An 18189-nucleotide genomic window follows, 5' to 3' on the forward strand; every position below is an offset into this window, starting at 1 on the left:
GGCGGCCATGTTGGTCGCGCTCTTCACATACCTACAATTGTAATTTCAATCAGTAATTACCAACAAAATTCATAATGACACTGTTGATTTAATTACAATGATTATAATAATTAATTGCTGCTTTAGAATGGTTATTATGCTAAACATGTAATACAATAATGCAAGCTTGCTGAAATAATGGGTTTCTCACTTTTAAAATTAGAAGCATTTTATGACGAACTAACGTGATATTTGCTGCACAGTGATATGATTGGTGTGTGGAGTTCGGTAGAAAAAAAATAGTTCCTAGATTAAACTGCTCACTGCAAATCTGTGGATTATCTTGAGTAACTGGGTCATGATTTCTGGTAAGACACATTGCTGTTGAATTTTTCTGGCGCTTTAACCACCACAGAAAGAATGCCATTACTGCCATTATATTCGATAGAAGACCAACATTTCTATGGCCGATCTCTCCAAAACTAGGCAACACCTAACAGAACAACCTAGATCTATAGATAGTACCAAAGCCCAGGGCTCTAAAATTTTCATTTTTGGGGTGAACTGCCCCTTTAAACGTACAGTATATGTCTTATTTTAAATGCATGATCATAAAAACCAATGTGTTTTCATAGTAAAAGTTCTAATTTTGTGAACTGCAGGAGTCACAGGAAGTATGATTATACTATGATATGAGGATTAGGATAGTACAGGGGGAATTCCATTCCATTCCAAGGTCCATTTGATATCACATCCATAGTACTGTTAAGATGCTATGTATTTCTAACATGTAAATTAATATATAAATTTTGACAATTTGTCTATATACAACCCAAGAAGTTACACGAAAAATATGCATATTGACTCATTGATACTAATCTTGCCCATGCTCTAAGGCATTTGTTTTGCTGATATCAGTTATATCCATTATGCATGAATTGCCAGAGGTTATGTGAAAGTGATGAGATAGCTGGGATAAGCCTGATCATCGTGGAAAATTACAAACATCTTGGGGTTCTGGTTGTTGTCCACCAAGCTGTCAAATAGGTCATTCGGGTCAGATCCAGGGCGCGAGGGGGGAATCTTCATGCTCGATTTTCCCACTGTGTAGTGTCCAGTCAGAACATTCGCCACATACATGTATCTCAGACCTCCATTGTCTGGAGGCGAGAACGTTGGATTGGCTGAGTAGCTGGCCTCCACTGCAAAGTACGCACCTATTCCATAGGCTGTTCCTTCAGACAGAGAAAATAGTGTTGCTGTGATCATCCTTAAATGAGATGACTTGTATTTAAACTGCACCCAGTTGCCAACAAGATCTCCCCTTTCACCAGTTCCCAGTAAAGAATGCTTTGGCAGCATGCATAGCTGAATTTGCAACAAGAAAATGGGAATAGAGTTGAAGGTGGAGTAAAGTGTAGAAACATTGGGCCTCATTCACCAATATTTTCTTAAGAATTCTCTTAAATTTGTTCCTGCAAAATTTGTTAAGAACAACCTACGTCAGATTCATGACGTGCTTTAAGTAGCAGAATTGTTCATACCTTTTTTCTTAAGAATAGTGAATCCCACGTCTTCGTAACTGAAAGCGTGGGCCAGTTTGTCCTAATTAGCATAGGGAAACGCCCTGTAATTTCCCATAAAAGGGCATGAGACTGTAGGGCATGAGACCGTGTGCAAGGAATGGCGAAGAGGCGTGCAGGCTGTGAGCTGCTTTGCACCAAGAGGAAAAAAAACTTAAGTAATGCTGAAGTAGAAGTATTAATACAGTAAAATCCCGATATAGTGGACTAGCTTATAATGAAATCTCATATATAACGGATGAGATCCGCTGGTTCCGGCTGTGCGCCTTTAAGAACATGCAGAAAAAGTATTGGATATAGCGGACTCGCACTTAACGGAATTTCGCTTATAACGGACAAACAATTTAGTCCCCAGCGCCACTTTTAGCTGTAGTTTTGTTCAGCTATAACGGACATGCAGCTCCGCCAATAAGGCGCGTGGTGTGCCGGTAATATCCAGCGCAGATACGTAGTCGGGATTATTAATAGTCACGCATCCGCTGAGGTAAAGTTGGGTTACTGCATGTACAATATAATAATTTATAATAATTTAATGGGGTGTGGCACGAGTAAATGGTGTCCTGTAGTTGTGTTCTGGGCATACAACAACATATAACGAACTTTGGATATAACGGACTATTTTGCCAGGTCCCTTGAAGTCCGTTTTAACTGGATCTTACTTTAAAGGAGGTAAATGCAAATAGACACATGTTATTTAGTAGCTTAACCAGTGGATATGAAGTCCCAAAGAAAGCTGATACATGGAAAGATATCACCTTCTCTGAACACTGTGTGCCAAATAAATCTAAATGATCTTCAAACATGCGTTCCCTTCTCAGAGCACGATTGGCAAGCTCTTCAAGAAGTAACAGAAATGCCATTTTGATAGAAAGGTCAATACACAGAAACAGACCTATTTATAATCCGCATGATCGACGTTACTACCAAGAAAATAATTTTTACACTTAAAAATTATTTTTTATATTTTACTTTCATAAATTATTCAAAATACTTTCATTTTATGAACTGTAGAATGAACAAAACTTCTATAACCGATTATTTTGAACAATCTATCATTACTCAAATGTGCGTACGAATGGTCTTGAGTGTGCGTAGATTCTGTTCTTAGCTAAGAACAAATTCAGATAAGAAAACATTGGTGAATGTCAGAATCTTCGTAAAAAAAGTGCGTATGTGGGATTTAAGAACAAATTTGTTCTTAAGAACGGTTGGTGAATAAAGTCCATTGACACTGGATACCAGCGTCTTCTAAATAAATAAATGTTATCGAGTCAGTCTAACACAAGTCGGATAAAACTAACAGCCGAGACTATTTATGCTGTGTATAAGGACAGAGAGATGCGTGGAGGGTAGAAGGAGGAACGGATCTGATTGTGTTTACCATGCTGCCCTGCGAAGCTCCTGTTAAACCCCCCCTTTTCAATGGAGACACGTGCACCAGCTGATGTCCCATGGTACAGTAGTTTCTCTCCAATCTCGCCTTCCCCATTCTTCTCCCGAAACTGTTCCAGTTTCACACTGTATGCTTGCCAAAGGTGAATGTTCTGCACACGCTCAATCTAGAAAAGAAACTTAGTACTTAAACCATAAAAGCTGTGCTTATTCAGAACATTTAACTAGCCATGTAACACTCTGCCTATATGATATATAAAAAGCCAATATCTTTTCACAAAAATAGCAGAAATAATATGAATAATGACTGTTTCTCTTTATACACTTTATACAATATTTTTGATCACTATTCACTTTGTCTCAGAGTGTAATGGTGATTACTGGCCATTATCACTTCATGTATAATGGGTTTTGACAGTATCTCACTTGTATAATTTGCTGGGCAGCGGTCCCCTGGAATCCGTTGGCCACTTTCTGGTATTCATCTGTGCCTGGCTGAAGAAGCACCTTTTTCAGTGACTCCCCCTGGGCCATAACATCCCAGGATTTAGGAGGGCTAACATCTGGAACCATCAGCACAAAAAGATATAGGTACTGTAGTAGTAATGAAACAGAAGCAGAACCAAAATACATTTGAAATAGAAATCTTCTAAAAGTTTCAATTCCCAACAACCATAACTGTCTTAATTGACAGAAGCAGCAATATAAGCAGGTGTTGTAATAAATAATACATCTAAGAATAGTAGTAACATAATTAGCTACTGTAATAGCAGTAGTGACTATAGTACATGGGTAGCAGTAGCTGTAACAGTGGTAGAGGATGTGTAAAAATCTGCTAGTAAAATCAATGTAAATGTTAATTTTGTATATAACACAAACAGCAGTAAGTAGTTCTCACCTGTACTAAACTCTACCCTCTTCAGCTGATAGGTCCTTCCTGTGACATGGTGAATGGCCTGTTTTTTTCGTATGTCCACCCTGAGCTTTGCCTCTCCTGGGCCATCTACATCACAGGTGGTTCCAGAGTTGAAATATTCTTTCTCAATAATGTAATTAGCTTTCTTCTCTAGATCTTGCCAATCCCCCCCAGGGCTGCCGATTGACCACTTCACACTCACTGCCACCAGTTCCTCCTCCCTTTCTTGCAGCGTCCTGCGGAAGGCAATGCCTATAATCTGCTGCACCTCCCCCAGAAACTGCCACACCTCCTCTTTCAGGCCCTGGACTACAAAGCTCCTTCTTGTATCATCTGCCTGCTTTGGTCGTGCTTCCTTGATGCTAAGCTCCAGACCCTGTGCCTTGTCTATAACTGAGTCTAGCTCTGCCTGTGTGAGTTGTTCCAGCTCATCAGACTTCAACTCCTTTTCACACAGCTGCTTTTGTAGGACATTCTTAAGGTCTTCCTGAACCTTTCTGATGGCCTCCAGCCCAGGACCTGTCACACAAAATGTGGCTGGCGGGGGATGCAAGGAAGACAGTCGCAGTCCATGAGATTCTTGTTTTGACTTCTTGAATGTCTGGTAAATTTTTTTCACTATCTGCTTGCCTCTCTCTGTTGGAAGAGGAGTGGGTTATGATATGGAGAAGAAGAGAAATGCATAGATTAAGCAGGAAATTTGAAATCAGAAAAGAGGAGACTCATAGGGTGCTTTTCCACCGTACTTTTGGTACTTCAATAAAGTACCAAAAGTACTGTACTTCAAGGTGTTGGTTTTCCACTGGCATAAAATCTGGTACTGGTGCTGAATGACTTCACAATGTGATGCAGGTATTTTGTACTGAATTCAAAAAATGGCCATAGCATATTATAGGGCTGGATGATGTGCAATATTAATACTGTCATCGCATGCTATGCACATGCAATTCTTACATTGCTAGTCAGATTAAGATCAAGCTTTTTCTTACCTTCAGATCTGTATGTAAATTATAGGTCAGTTTCACTGAAACATTTTTACTCTCAAATAGGAAAAAAAAAACGTAGGTTTTGCAATTTTAATGATTATTGCTTTTCAAGATTATGTAGTATACGTTTAAAAATCAATTTAAAGTTTACCTCCACTGCTTTTGCATGAGTGCTGCATGCATTCTCTGAGACAAATTATTTTCATACTTGCTGTTTAAATCACTCCTACACAAGTCCATAGAGAGTCCATGTACTTATGCAATGACATTAATTTATACACCCATTTGATTGTCCCATTATTTATGTTCAGATTTAACTTGAACTGTTTTTTTCTTTTCTTACATTTTTCATTTATTACATTTGGACTGATATCCTGCCCAGCTGCCCCCCTGCCTCGTGCCTTATGCTGCTCTGGATAGTCCCCAGGCCCCAACTACAGCCTATTACTGGATAAGAATTTGGAAAATTAGTGAAATAATTAAATTCCGAAAGAATTTACTGTGATCAGTTACAACAACTACTTTATGTAAAGGAATGGGATGGATTGATCAGTTAGGACTTAAATATTTAAATGATTATTGTATCTGAATTCATTCTTAATACGTGATGATATAGGTTAATCCAGTATTGTTATATGTCAATGTTTAGTTTTTTTTCATTTCGTCATTAGCCTACAGATAGCAATACCTCATTTTGCTTTTTTTTCTCAAACAGAGCACCTATGTTGTCCAGTTAAAATGTAGCTGAATGTGTCAGTGTGAGTCTAAATAAAAAATAATGATACAGCATTGGTATATGCAGGAGACTGGCTGTGAAGGCTTACAGTACCTTTCAAGGTAGGAGGTGGAGCCATCTGTCCTATGCGACTCTCCAGCTCACACCTATAGAGGGCAGCAAAACCTTCTCAGTGCTGAACGCAGTGAACCAGGTATATCAATCAGGACTAGAGGAGTAGGTAGAAAAAGAAGAGCAGTGATGGAGGAACAAACAGAGTAAGAATGTACCTGAAGGTCTCAAACACCGGCCTTAGAAGGAGGATGATGCGGATGTGGGAGACGTCATCAGGGGACGAGTCCCTCACAACTGTGGCCATACCGTCCAACATTGATGCAGCGACCTTCTTGGCATCCAGCCCAGCTGCACCTGTCATTGTAGACAACCTATATGGTTAAATGGGACTTAGTGACTCACACAAAGAACTTGTCGGTCTCTGTTTAGGAAACAAACCTGCACCCACAGCAGGAAAGGCCACTGATTTGTAACCCTTCTGTTGACAAAACTTCAGAACCTTTCCGCAAAGCTTCTGGACACGGTGCAAATCCGACTGAGCATAGATGTGTACGATGGCTTTACAGGCCAATGATCCTGACGTTGTGCTGCAGAACTCGTCGGACTGAGTCCGCACTGCGGACGAGGAGAAAGACAAAGCAACAGACCCTGCATTATCAATAATTGCTTGTTAATGATGTCAAACTAAATTGAGTGTTTGGGTTACTAACCTTGGTTAAATTCATCCAGAACCTTTTGCCCTGCTGCCATTAGAAGTGTGTTTGAGACACCTACAGAATACAAGCATATAAATTCAGATACAGTAAACATATTATTGTTAATGGTGATATAACATAAAACTGCAATAAACTGCATAGGTATGACAGAGCATGCAGCATAAATTATTTGGTAATAATTTAAGTAATATTCCAGACATTTGTGCATCTGTGAATATGTGCTTTGTTTCTTCGGCTACAATAAAATGCACTGCATGTTTATAGGAACTGCAAAGGAGAAAGTGTTACCAGTTTGCTTGTCAGTGGAATTTGCAGAATTAACAATAACATCTGTAGTTTCATTAATGATGTCGCCAAAGACGAGCTGCAGCTTGACACTGCCCATCATGAATGTGATCTCATCCTGGGTGACAGAGACCCAGCTATAGAAAGATGCTGAAAGAGAACAGAAAGAAAGAAAATAGAATGGTTAGTTAGGGTATTATTAGTCTTTAATAGTGATTTTTGGTATACAATTAATTGTGTGGCATTAATCTTACTCTGGTCTGGGAGCATAGCCATCTGAAACCCCCTTAGGTTCAGAACATCATGGCACGCCTGTAAAGCCTGGGGAATCGATATTCAGTGTCACCAATACTATCAATGTACAACTCAAGCAGACAATTACACAAAAAATATTCAAAAACATGTAGGTCAAGTAATAAGCTCTCCCTCAGCATATAAGTAATCGTTAATAATCTGTCAACATGGACCTGTACTCACTGCTGCGGAATGTTTGTCACTGGGATGAATGACTATATGGACTTGCAAAGTGGATGCTGATGTTCGGTTCTGCTCATGCCGCTGGATCTCCTCCAGCAGAACTTGGGCAGCAATTCGATGGGGAAATGCCAGGCTGATGCCAGTCCCCAACATAGGAAATGCCACTGAAGCCAATAACCAGGTATCACAAATGCACAAAATGTTCCTCAAACCCTTACGAAGGGTCTGTTAGGAGACAGCGGTGGTGGAAGACAAAGGAACAAGGCAAAGAAAACTTGATTTTAAAATTAAATATGCAGCGAAATTTGATCATTTTAAAATTTCTTTGACAACACACAGATAGAACCGACCACACGAACCTGTACCGCTGCTCCTTGCGGATCCCCATCCCAGCGCGCACAGTGAAGAAAAATGATACTGCATCCAACTAGCCCCCCTTCGCCATCCACCACATGCAGTCCCCCAGGCACTGTAATCCAGGTCTGGGTTGTCTGCTCCAAACTAGTTGAAAATTGTCTCCCCCCCTTAATTAATAGGCATTTCCCCACCTTTGAGGACCGCGGCGCATCACCCAGCATGGGTGAGACAAGGGCATCTACCTGCAAGCCAAAGGGATCACAGGACAGGTAGCAAAACAAAATGTAAACCATCATGTCACATTTAGAGAACAGTCCCTTTTGTATTTAAACGAACATATGCTATGGTTATTATGTAGTCTAATTTAGAAATGCATGCATTCAAATACATTTGAAATTTCAAGCTCTGAATAAATGTTTCTTACCTGTTGGTCCTCAATGTTGCCTACTGTAATTTTGACCTGGATTAAGGATTCAGACACTGCTGCGCCCCCAGTCGCTGCAGTTGTTAAGCTTGCGAGATCCTCATAGTCTGTGGTTTCCACTGCGCCACCGGCAGGTGGATCCATCCCCCTAAGCAGTGTATCGCAGGCAGATTGCATGGCCCTTACTGCATTTTCATTGCTGTCCACTAGCATGACTGTGTGCAGTGTGTGTGGGTTCCTGCCAAATGCTCTCACTGCCATCACAATGGCCTTGGCACAGAGGTTAATGGGCACACCAAAAATGCCAGAACTGATACAAGGCATAGCCAATGAGCGGCAGCTTCGTCGCTCTGCTAGTTCGAGTGCCTCTTTTACCGCCTTTTCCAGCAGGGCCGTCACTTCCCTGTCCTTGGCATTGCTCCACGTTGGCCCTACTGCATGTATCAGCACCTTGCAGGGCAGCTTTCCAGGTGTGGTTTCCACTGCTGTTCCGGTGGCCACCTTGCCAATTCTTTGTACCAGTTTACTGCTAGCCTGCTGTACCTCCGGCCCTCCCACCCTGCTCAGGGCTGCTGCCACGCCCCCACAGTGTTCTAGGTTCTCATTGGCTGCATTGACTATTGCATCTGCATTCTCTTGGGTAATATTACCCTGTCGCACATACACACAGAGCCCCCCCTCCAGCTGGTACTCAGGAACACCAAAGTCTTTCATCTGGACCAAGCAGCGATGAGTGCGACTAACGACTTGGAGGTATTCCTGTCCTGGGCCCTTGAAGTAGCGATGAGCACCTGGGGAATCAATAGTAACAATCTTCTGGACTAGGGAGCTCAGAGCTTTGCTTATCCTATCACTAGCTGCAGTTACCAAATGCCGGGGTCCCATAAGAATCATCTCAGGTGGTGAGCGAGTTTCAGAAATTGAAACTTGAATACCCGAGTCGTCAATGTCAAGCAGGGCAAACAGCTTACTAATTTGGTCAGACAATTCGGGGTAAGGAAGGGCCACCCTGAACTGATGAATAGCATGGTCCTTCAAGAAACTCTGGACCACATCATTCAACTTGGTTACCGAATCGCGGTAACCCAACAGCTGGACACTATTCTTATTGTAGCGTACCTGTACCCTAGCCTTTCCCGCGTTTAGCTGGAGCTCCTTGTCCTGCAATACCTCCTTCAATTTTGGCAACTGAGTGAGTGAATCGGGAACAGGTACCTCTTCCTCACTGAATTGACTGAGCAGGGCCTTTTGCGCATCCTCCAGATCCTTCTGGGTTAGAGACAACAGAGACAGACCTCTGTCAGTGATTTCAGTTTTTGCTGGGATACCTTTCAAGATGGCATCCAGCGTTTCTGGTCCCTGTGTTCCCAGAAATGAATGCAGCCAAGGGGACAGCCCGGCCACCCGCTGCTCCTGTATTTTTTCTGCCATGGCCGCTACCTTCTTGCGGGCTGACAGGACATCGGCTGCTGGACCTTCAATCACTAGTTGCCCCACATCAGTCTGAGATACCTTAACCCCAGGGAGATGCTCTTTTAGCTCCTTCTCCAGCTTCTTGCCTAGCAGGAGCAGTCGGGGCTTCCCAAGAGAGCAGGTCGTGTTGACTCTCTCCTGTGTCACTGAGTTTCTGTGTCGCTTTTCCAACATCGACAGGCTCTCCTTCACCTCTTTTTCTGACCCCACTATAACTGAAAATCCCTCCCCTGCCTCACTGTACACCTGGAGCTCCTTTGTGGCTATGAAGGGACTATTCTGTAGAGCTTGCAGTATCAAATGGTCAGCTTCATAATGGCAACAATATTTTGTTTTCACTTGCTCGAACACATGATTTATCATGGTATCTATTTGGCTTGTCTCCTCTACCCTGGGTGTACCTTTCACGACCATATTCTCTGCCTCAGGCTGAAGCTGGAAAGAGCAGAAGAGTGTAGAGAGTTTATGTTGTAGGTCATTTCCAGCCTGAACGTTATCTGTCAGGTAGCGAATCAGGTATGGGTCCAGCTGCACCACTTTCTTATATTTGCCACAAGGGGGTGCCCCAGAGACGGAGTGGAAGTGATGTGTTTGTTCTAAAAATAACAATGAGAATATGATCAGCTAAATTTGATCTCATCAAAAACAATTAGCCAAAAGGTTAATTCGTTAATCATTATTATCAGAGTGACATGCAATGTGGTTTATCTTGAAAGAAGCTGTTTCAAAGCACCAACCTGAGGTTGCTTTAGCAGGTGTTTTTAGAGAGTCCTGAGTAAGGAGATAAGAGAACAAATGAACTTTATGCATGTAGATTAGGATCAACTTATATCATAATTTTAAATCTAGATGTACAATAAAAGGTGTCTTTTTATTATGCACTTATACTGAAACCCTGTTCTATGTGATACCATTATTATTATTATTATTATTACGTGATACAAATACCAAAGAAGACAGACTAAAATTCCAAAATTTCACGCAATTTCCCTCATGTGACATGCCAGTAAGATCATTCAACACAGATGAGACCTTTTGACAGAATGTGAAATGCCTTGTGTAAAAGCTGGATTTAGGAAGTCAGTGATGATGCTTGATGGATCAATGAACAAACTAGGGCTGCAACTATCAAATGTTTTCATATTCAAATATTCAGCTGTGTTTTTTTTTTGGAATATTTGGTATTTGCACAACATTACTGCTAGAGGCACTTTGAAAATGCTCCCATACTTTGGAGCTTTTAGGCTACTTGGAGGAGGAGCATTCAGACTCACACCCACCATCATTTCTGTTTACATAATTGCCTGTTATGTGTGTGTTACATGCTAGAAGAGTTGCACTGGCCCTCTGCTGGAGTCAGAATATGAACTGCGCATGGATTTTAGTTATTAACCAGTTATTCAAATGTGTATTTCTTCTCAAAACTTTTTCATATTAATTTTTTTCAAATATCTGTTGCAGCACCAGAAAAAAAAATCCAAGGAATACCAATAGGAGGTCAACACTAGCTTTACTGAATACAACAAGCCTTTGACTATGTTGACCATGTCAAAATAAGGACTGTTCTCAGGAAAATGGGTGTACCAGTGTATGATATTGTCCTCATCTTAGTGGCTAAAAGCCATGGTCAGGGTGAAATATGGAGATTTTGCATTCAGAACTTCAGAACAGGTAAACTGTCAGAACACAACGGCAGGCTTATGACTGTTGGAAGAAACATCAACAATCGTGACATACTGTTGACACCACACATATACAAGATGTGAACACATGAGGAACGATAATGACCATAGTAAAAAGATCTGACCATGGCTACATGTGAACAAAACAAAGGTCTTGGCTGCAGGAACAGCAGCTAGTTTTAGTGTTGATGGTAAAGACATAGAAGTTTAGCTGCTTGGAACAATAATAAACAACCAGGTATCTGGCTGTTAAAAAATACACTACAGATTGGCACTTGGCAAAGTGGTGATGAAGAACTGAGAAAATTAATTATATATCCTAATTATATATTTCTCAAAAATAATAGTTTCATATTACAATATTAATATTTGAATTTTTGGTTATTCTTTAGAGATAATAATAAAACAATAAAGAAGCAGAGCAGGAAGGCTAACAAACACTTTTAACAATGTCATGGAACAACTGTGTCTGGGACCAAAACAAGCCTGGACTTTCATTTGAAGCCCAAGCAGACATAGTCCCAGACCCAGTGCTTTCTTTCTCTCGTAACATCCAGTTGTGTAAATTGTGTAAAGCATGAAACGGGTATGCTGGCCTTACTGTGGAACAGGGTGAGTCCGCATCCCGACGCACTGACACCACAACTGGGCCACGGGGCGTCTCCAGTGTATGATTTCCCTTTTGGAGAACTCTCTGCTGGTCTGCGAATGTAAAGAAACAGCACTGCTTGAGGAACACATGCATGAATTTGCAATGTCGAAAAAGGGAGAGTGTCTCCTTTGTGAATTTGGGATGTTAGGGTATGCATAAAGAAAAGACAGAGCAGGGTCAAAAAAATGCAAATTATGTCAAGAAACACTGGCAAAGGTTTTGTGGCAGCTATATAGTATGGATGAACTGTGCAGGAATTTTAACCATTGTTATATATACCCCTAACATAATTTAAAAATAACCAAAAATATTTTAACTAATATTTCAAAGAAAATTGTCATATTTAATAATCCCATGACTGCCAGAAGTCTGTTATATTACAGACCACCAGTATATTACAGTCATCTTCAGTTCCCACTTATTTCAGGGGCTTTTTGCCTTTAGTTTGGTCTTCAGGCAGATAAGATCTCTCTATACACCTCATTATACATCCGGATGCTTTTATCAGCTGTAATCTCATTAAGAAATGCAAGTGAAATACAAGTTCCTGTGGCAGCCATACACACCCACAATTTGTTTAACTATTGCATTTGACCTTTACTGTCATGCTTCATGCTTACTGTTTCGCATCGTTCAACTTCACAGAGGAATTTGACGCAGCCATCAAAAAGATATTCAGTATACTGCTTTTATATTAATGAAAAATAACACCGTCATTTATGAATATGTTTTGCTAGGCATGATTATTGTTGACTCTGAGCAGATAATGCCTGTGCAACTCAGAATTCCATGCCAAAGACATACTGCTCCTTCCACCATGTTTTAGAGAAGAAATACTATTCTGAAGATCATGAGCTCCCTTTCTTTCTCGACACATTTTTATTTTCATCACTCTGGTATTGGTGGTGGGTGCGGCAACACACTGTAATCCGTGCATTACCTCTGATAGTTGAAAAGGGGTGTTTTTCTTTACTACAGTAACTTTTTTTTTACCAATCAGCTCTGGCACACCTACTAATGTTTTTTTCTCTGTCTCTGTGGTTTTTCTGCGTCATCGTGGCCTGCTTTGATCTCATCAGGTTCTTAAAAATTCTTAAATATGCTTGGGTCTAGAGCCAAAATAACAAGAACAACAAAAAATTGTAATTTCTTATCTATACAATACATCTTTTCAATAAGTGGTCGTTCGGTAAAGTTTGTGTTTACTTTCAGTACTTTCATTTTGAATGTCTGAACTAGGAACTTTCGTTTTCATTTCAAGTTTTCCTTAATTTATTTATCAGGTCCCCTATTCAGTCAGGTGAGCACAGACTTTATTTTCCCGTACCTAAAAGATTCATGAGATTCCGACTATTTTTTATTTTTTTTTGTATTGTTGTAACCCAGGAATGCAGTGTTCCTGTTTTTATCCCCCACGCTCGGCAAATCGTGCCCCTCCCCCCATCGGTGGGGTACTTGATGTTATCGTCCCTTATTTATTTAGATAAATAACAAACCCACCGCGTGACCATCAAGACACAATCGAACACTGAATGCTGTTATTTAAGGGCTGGTCTCTCACCTTCTTGATGCTTGAAGGCAATCTTACAGGTGCCTCCGGCTACAAGTTCCACTGGTCCACATTCGCCCCCACCGGACTTTCTTCGAATTTGAAAGTATTTTTCGATGTTTTTCCTTAGTTTTTCGTCTAGATTGGACACCTCGAAGAACAAGGGATATTTGTATTCCCCCATTTTGCGTCAGTAGTTATTTTTTCCCCGGAGATTTTATTTGAGGAAGCGGCACAACAATTACAGTTGCAGTTGTTCCTTTTTGGAACCGTATGTGAAACCGAAAGCTGCATGCACATTACGTACATTACATATTTGATCTTTTTCGCATATCTGTGACCACGCTATTTATTTAGTTGGTTTCCTCTACTTTACTTTACTTATTTTAAAGTTTAACTAATGCATCTTTCATCATGTTTAACTTAAAAAAAGTTATATGAATAACGTGATAATGTATTAATATGTCGGGCTACGTATTGCAGAATAATATAATCTTACATTTCTGCGTATCGACCTTGAAATAATGAAAATTGTGTGATAGAATTAATGGCGACATAATTAAAGTCAAATGAAATCTTTCATGACTTTGCGTCACTGTAGTCGTGGCCGAGCGGTTAAGGCGATGGACTAGAAATCCATTGGGGTCTCCCCGCGCAGGTTCGAATCCTGCCGACTACGAAATTTATTTCTATTTTTTTAGTATATTGAAAATTTATACAAATAAATGATGTTGCTTCGAGTATTTACAAAACCATTTAAACGGCATATTTAGCTAGTCATCATGACCACGAATACATTCATTCTCAAAAAGTGCTTAGTATTAGCATGAAACAGAATTTTGTTTATTGCCAAATAAATACAATGAACAATGAAGCAATAAGTAATAAGAAACAAATGGGTTCACAAAACAGTACAAAAGCTATATAATATTCTATCAATAATTATAACAATATTAAAAAGGTAGGAAAAGACATGAGTACTGAAACAACATATGTGATGTGCAAAAATATGAACATATGAAACAGATGCGCAAAAATGCATTTAAGTGTGTTCAGAGTCAGCTGGGGAGGGGGAGAGGCAGGGACGATGTCAGCTGGGTTCAGGGGGTTTGTTAATGAGTTCAACTGCTAAAGGGAAGAAGTGGTTTTTGTTTTGTTTTCGTGGAGTGCGGTTCTGGTCTTGATAGACCTCAGTCTTGCTGGAGGGTAGAGTTTTGAACAGTCCATGTCCAGGGTGGAAGGTATCAGATACAATCTTTCCTGCCCATATCAGGGTCCTGGAGATGTGCAGTTACTGGAGGGATGGCAGATTGCAGCCAATCACCTTCTCTGCAATGTGGATGATGTGATGCAGTCTGCCCTTGTCAGCAGCATACCAGACAGTAATGGAGCAGGCGAGGATAAACTCCATGATGGCTGTGTGGAAGTAGCAGGTTGATCTTCTTTAGCTGCCATACTGTAGGAAGTGCATCCGCTGTTGGGCTTTTTTGATGAGGGAGTTGATGTTCAGCTCTCACTTGAGGTCCTGGGAACTGATGATGCCCAGGGAGCATAAGAACAGTATTGACCGGGAGACATGCAAAGTGATTGGGGGAAAGGGAGCTGTGCTACACCTGTCCACTATCATCTCCACTGAGTGTTGAGCTCCAGATTGTTCTGGCTGCACCAGGTCACTAGATGATGAATTCCCCTCCTGTAGAAGGATTCATCCCCACCAAAAATGAGTTCAATGAGGGTGGTGTCGTCCGCAAACTTCAGAAGCTTGGCAGAATTGTGACTGGAGGTATAACTAAGTGTTTTCTACAGTCAGACAGTCAGTTCTGAAAGTCACTTGATTTCCCCTTGTAGAGTCAACGTTCTTGGGATCGATGACAATGCAAATGGTTGAAACATTTTGGTCGTTGGTCCCATACTGTCCAAGTGTCTTGTTTAGGACATGCAGGATAATTAATAATTACTAGACACAATTAGGGATAGGCATCATTAAGATTTTAATGGTACTACTGCTCCTACTGATACTGCTTATCGATCTTGTAATTTAATGGTACATTTATCTAACATGAACATTTAAAGTAAGCACAATTAACATTGCTTTATTTTATTCCATTGTATATAAAATAACATTTTTGAGTGACAAGCTGCAAAAACATTGTTTTGAACAAGTCACTATTAAAGATTATTATGTGATTATTGAAATGCAAAATAAATTTTTACAGCAAAAGAAGCTGTGATATTTCGAACAATTCACATATTTTGATGATGGAAATGTAAAACACATGTAATAAAATAATGTTCACTTTAAAGTGAAAAAAACTAAATGTAGGAGTTTTTCTTTGACAGTAATTTTACTGTGTGGTCATCTGAGTTTGTCCAAATCACTAAATCCCAGATCTGAAACAGTGAATTTCTGAATGACAGATGATGCTCTGGGCATTTCAGATTGAATTTATGAACACACTCATAACGATCAGTTGGCTAATGGTAACTTTTAATCATTAATCCATAGTGGTATAATTTAGGCAACTCCGTGTGTGGACTCCAGGCTGCTAGCATTCATACCTTCTAGCGATCGGCCTGCTTAACATTTCCTAACAATATCCTAACGATTCCTAACAATATCCTAACGATTCCTAACAATATCCTAACGATTCCTAACAATTCCTAACAACACTGCAAGAATTCCTAACTAGATCGTAACAATTCCTAACATTTCCTAACGAGGTATTAACTCTAATCCGAACACTGCGACCGGAGGGGGCAAAAGAGCCAATCAGTTGAAACAGACGATGGGTTAGAAGAACCAATCAGCAATCAATGTTTTACGATTGGGATTATTGTCACGTGACAAGCACAGTAACGCGCCTTCTCGTCTCTGACTGCGAAATTAAGAGACTAGTAAGAGTAAAAGCGGTATGTACAAGCTGGTTTATGCATTTATGAACCTTAGAATATTTTTTATTTACTTTGTTATTGAAATTGCCAGATGAACTATGAACTAGGCAGTTGAAAACTGTCTATTTCTCCATATGCATGTGACCAAGGAGACATGCAAACATCCCCCCTAACTCCCCTGGAAATTACGCCCATGCATGTGATGGACTTTTGTGAGATGTTTCAAGAGATTGCTTAGTTTTCTGCCCTTACATGCAAAGAATTTATGGCACTAGTGGCGACGAGCATTGTCAGCATCGACTCCAGTCAAATGTAATTACACTTTTGAATGTTTAGCTCTATCCATCATCATCACTAAAAGCAGAGTCTGTTTGTAGGTAGTTGTGGCTGTACCTTCTAGCAATCGGCATTCCTAACATTTCCTAACCATTTCATAACAATTTCCTAACAATTCCTAACAACTTCCTAACAATTCCTAACAACATTGCAAGAATTCCAAACTAGATTGTAACAATTCCTAACATTTCCTAAAGAGGTCCTAATTCACATCCTAACACTGCGACCAGAGGGGACAAAAGAGTCAATCAGTGGAAAAAGACGATGGGTTAAAGGAACCGATCAACAATCAATGTGATATGATTGGATTATTGTCACGTGACTGGACTGGGGACAGGAACAGGACTGGATACAAGGCTCCACTGCCTGGCAGGCACCCCACTCAAGGCTGCGCAAACCAGTCAGCTCTCTGACCTACCATGGAGAAGGATTAAGATCTAGGATATGTTGCCGTAGAAGTATTTAAGGATAAACCCTATACTCACTTACAATAAATATTCTGTGTTACCACTACAATATCCTGCAATGTAGCTTGTTAACCCAGTCATCTATGCCCAACAAACACTAGTCCCTGGATTCCACTTTAGTGCTTCTACTGCCAAGAGCATCTATTGAACATCTACTGCCTTCCCCACAAACACTGCAAATTACTATCCTTGTTCTCCATAGACCTGAAGGTAGTCTTAGCACAGAAAATGATTATTCTTTCGAGTATGTAGTTCAACAATACCTACTCTATATGTGTTTAAACATTCGATCTATTTGGGCCTCACACTGACTTTTGACCCATCTAGGCAACATTCATAAAATACTTGAGAAAATGAACATTGCTAACTTTTCTCTAACCAATTTAACATGCTTTTGTATATTCTTTCATGAATATCTAAGACTTTTTTCAGACCCAATATTAAGTGTGGGTAGTCGTGGCCGTACCTTCTAGCAATCGGCTTTCCTAACATTTCCTAACAACTTCCTAACAATTCCTAAGAACATTGCAAGAATATCTAAGATTTTTTTCAGATGTAACACAGAGTGTGGGTAGTCGTGGCCGAGTGGTTAAGGCGATGGACTAGAAATCCATTGGGGTCTCCCCGCGCAGGTTCGAATCCTGCCGACTACGTCCTTGGTTTTAGCAGCTACTTACCAATGGTAAATGGACTTCATATTTGTTCACTTACATTTTGCCCAGACTACCTTAAAAAGTTACCCCGATAAGCCAGTAACCCCGCTTCGTAGTACATGCCCCAGCTCACGAATTGATTTATCATGTTTAGTTCGGAGAAATGTTTTTCTGCACTTTCTGTGTCGGCCAAAAGGAACTCCTTTTAATCTAATGAGCATGACGTACGATCTTTTAAAATTTCTTTCCCCACAAATGACACAGCATCATTGCTCATACCTCACTTCAAGTTTTAGTTTTTTTTTTTACTACTTTAGGAAATGTACATCAACAAAACAAGGAAAAGATTATTGTGACGTAATTATCTGTGGAAAACCACAGGAAATCTTACGATTCAGGGAACGATTTTTCATATGAAAGACAACGTTATAAAATATAGAACTAACAAGCGATACATCTCGATGAGTTTGGTAGGTAGCACTTGCAGGAGATTTTCTCTGCAAACCCACCCGCTCGCTGTTAACGGAATAACAGTAACTGAATAGCCAACAGAACAAACGAAAATGATAGGAGGACACAC

General features: G+C 40.3%; 1 protein-coding gene and 2 non-coding genes across 3 annotated transcripts; 2 read left to right on the plus strand and 1 right to left on the minus strand.

Moving 5' to 3' along the window:
* Positions 1-527: 527 nt before the first annotated feature.
* LOC111858093 (protein mono-ADP-ribosyltransferase PARP14-like) lies at positions 528-13810 on the minus strand. The gene is made up of 16 exons (XM_023839503.2): positions 13274-13810; positions 11662-11762; positions 10116-10149; positions 7906-9974; positions 7484-7723; positions 7125-7349; positions 6902-6968; positions 6651-6797; positions 6357-6416; positions 6085-6261; positions 5862-6000; positions 5686-5738; positions 3853-4506; positions 3381-3517; positions 2944-3121; positions 528-1214 (listed from the first exon to the last, which is right to left on the minus strand). The coding sequence occupies exons 1-16, from the start codon at positions 13443-13445 to the stop codon at positions 928-930; spliced, it is 4740 nt and encodes a 1579-aa protein (XP_023695271.2). The 5' UTR covers positions 13446-13810; the 3' UTR covers positions 528-927.
* A 48-nt stretch (positions 13811-13858) lies between these two features.
* trnas-aga (transfer RNA serine (anticodon AGA)) lies at positions 13859-13940 on the plus strand. Its single transcript has one exon. It is a non-coding gene; the product is annotated as a tRNA-Ser (tRNA).
* A 3587-nt stretch (positions 13941-17527) lies between these two features.
* trnas-aga (transfer RNA serine (anticodon AGA)) lies at positions 17528-17609 on the plus strand. Its single transcript has one exon. It is a non-coding gene; the product is annotated as a tRNA-Ser (tRNA).
* Positions 17610-18189: the final 580 nt, after the last annotated feature.

This window comes from Paramormyrops kingsleyae, chromosome 12, assembly GCF_048594095.1.
Source record: "Paramormyrops kingsleyae isolate MSU_618 chromosome 12, PKINGS_0.4, whole genome shotgun sequence".
Taxonomy (NCBI): Eukaryota; Metazoa; Chordata; class Actinopteri; order Osteoglossiformes; family Mormyridae; genus Paramormyrops; species Paramormyrops kingsleyae.

Excerpts from the sequence above, each read along its gene's own strand:
- LOC111858093 (XM_023839503.2), bottom strand. The coding sequence starts at position 13,445 with ATGGGGGAATACAAATATCCCTTGTTCTTCGAGGTGTCCAATCTAGAC. Across the intron at positions 6,417-6,650 it reads TTCCACTGACAAGCAAACTG|GTGTCTCAAACACACTTCTA; the intron begins GTAACACTTTCT and ends TGTATTCTGTAG. Across the intron at positions 3,518-3,852 it reads GAGGGTAGAGTTTAGTACAG|ATGTTAGCCCTCCTAAATCC; the intron begins GTGAGAACTACT and ends TGATGGTTCCAG.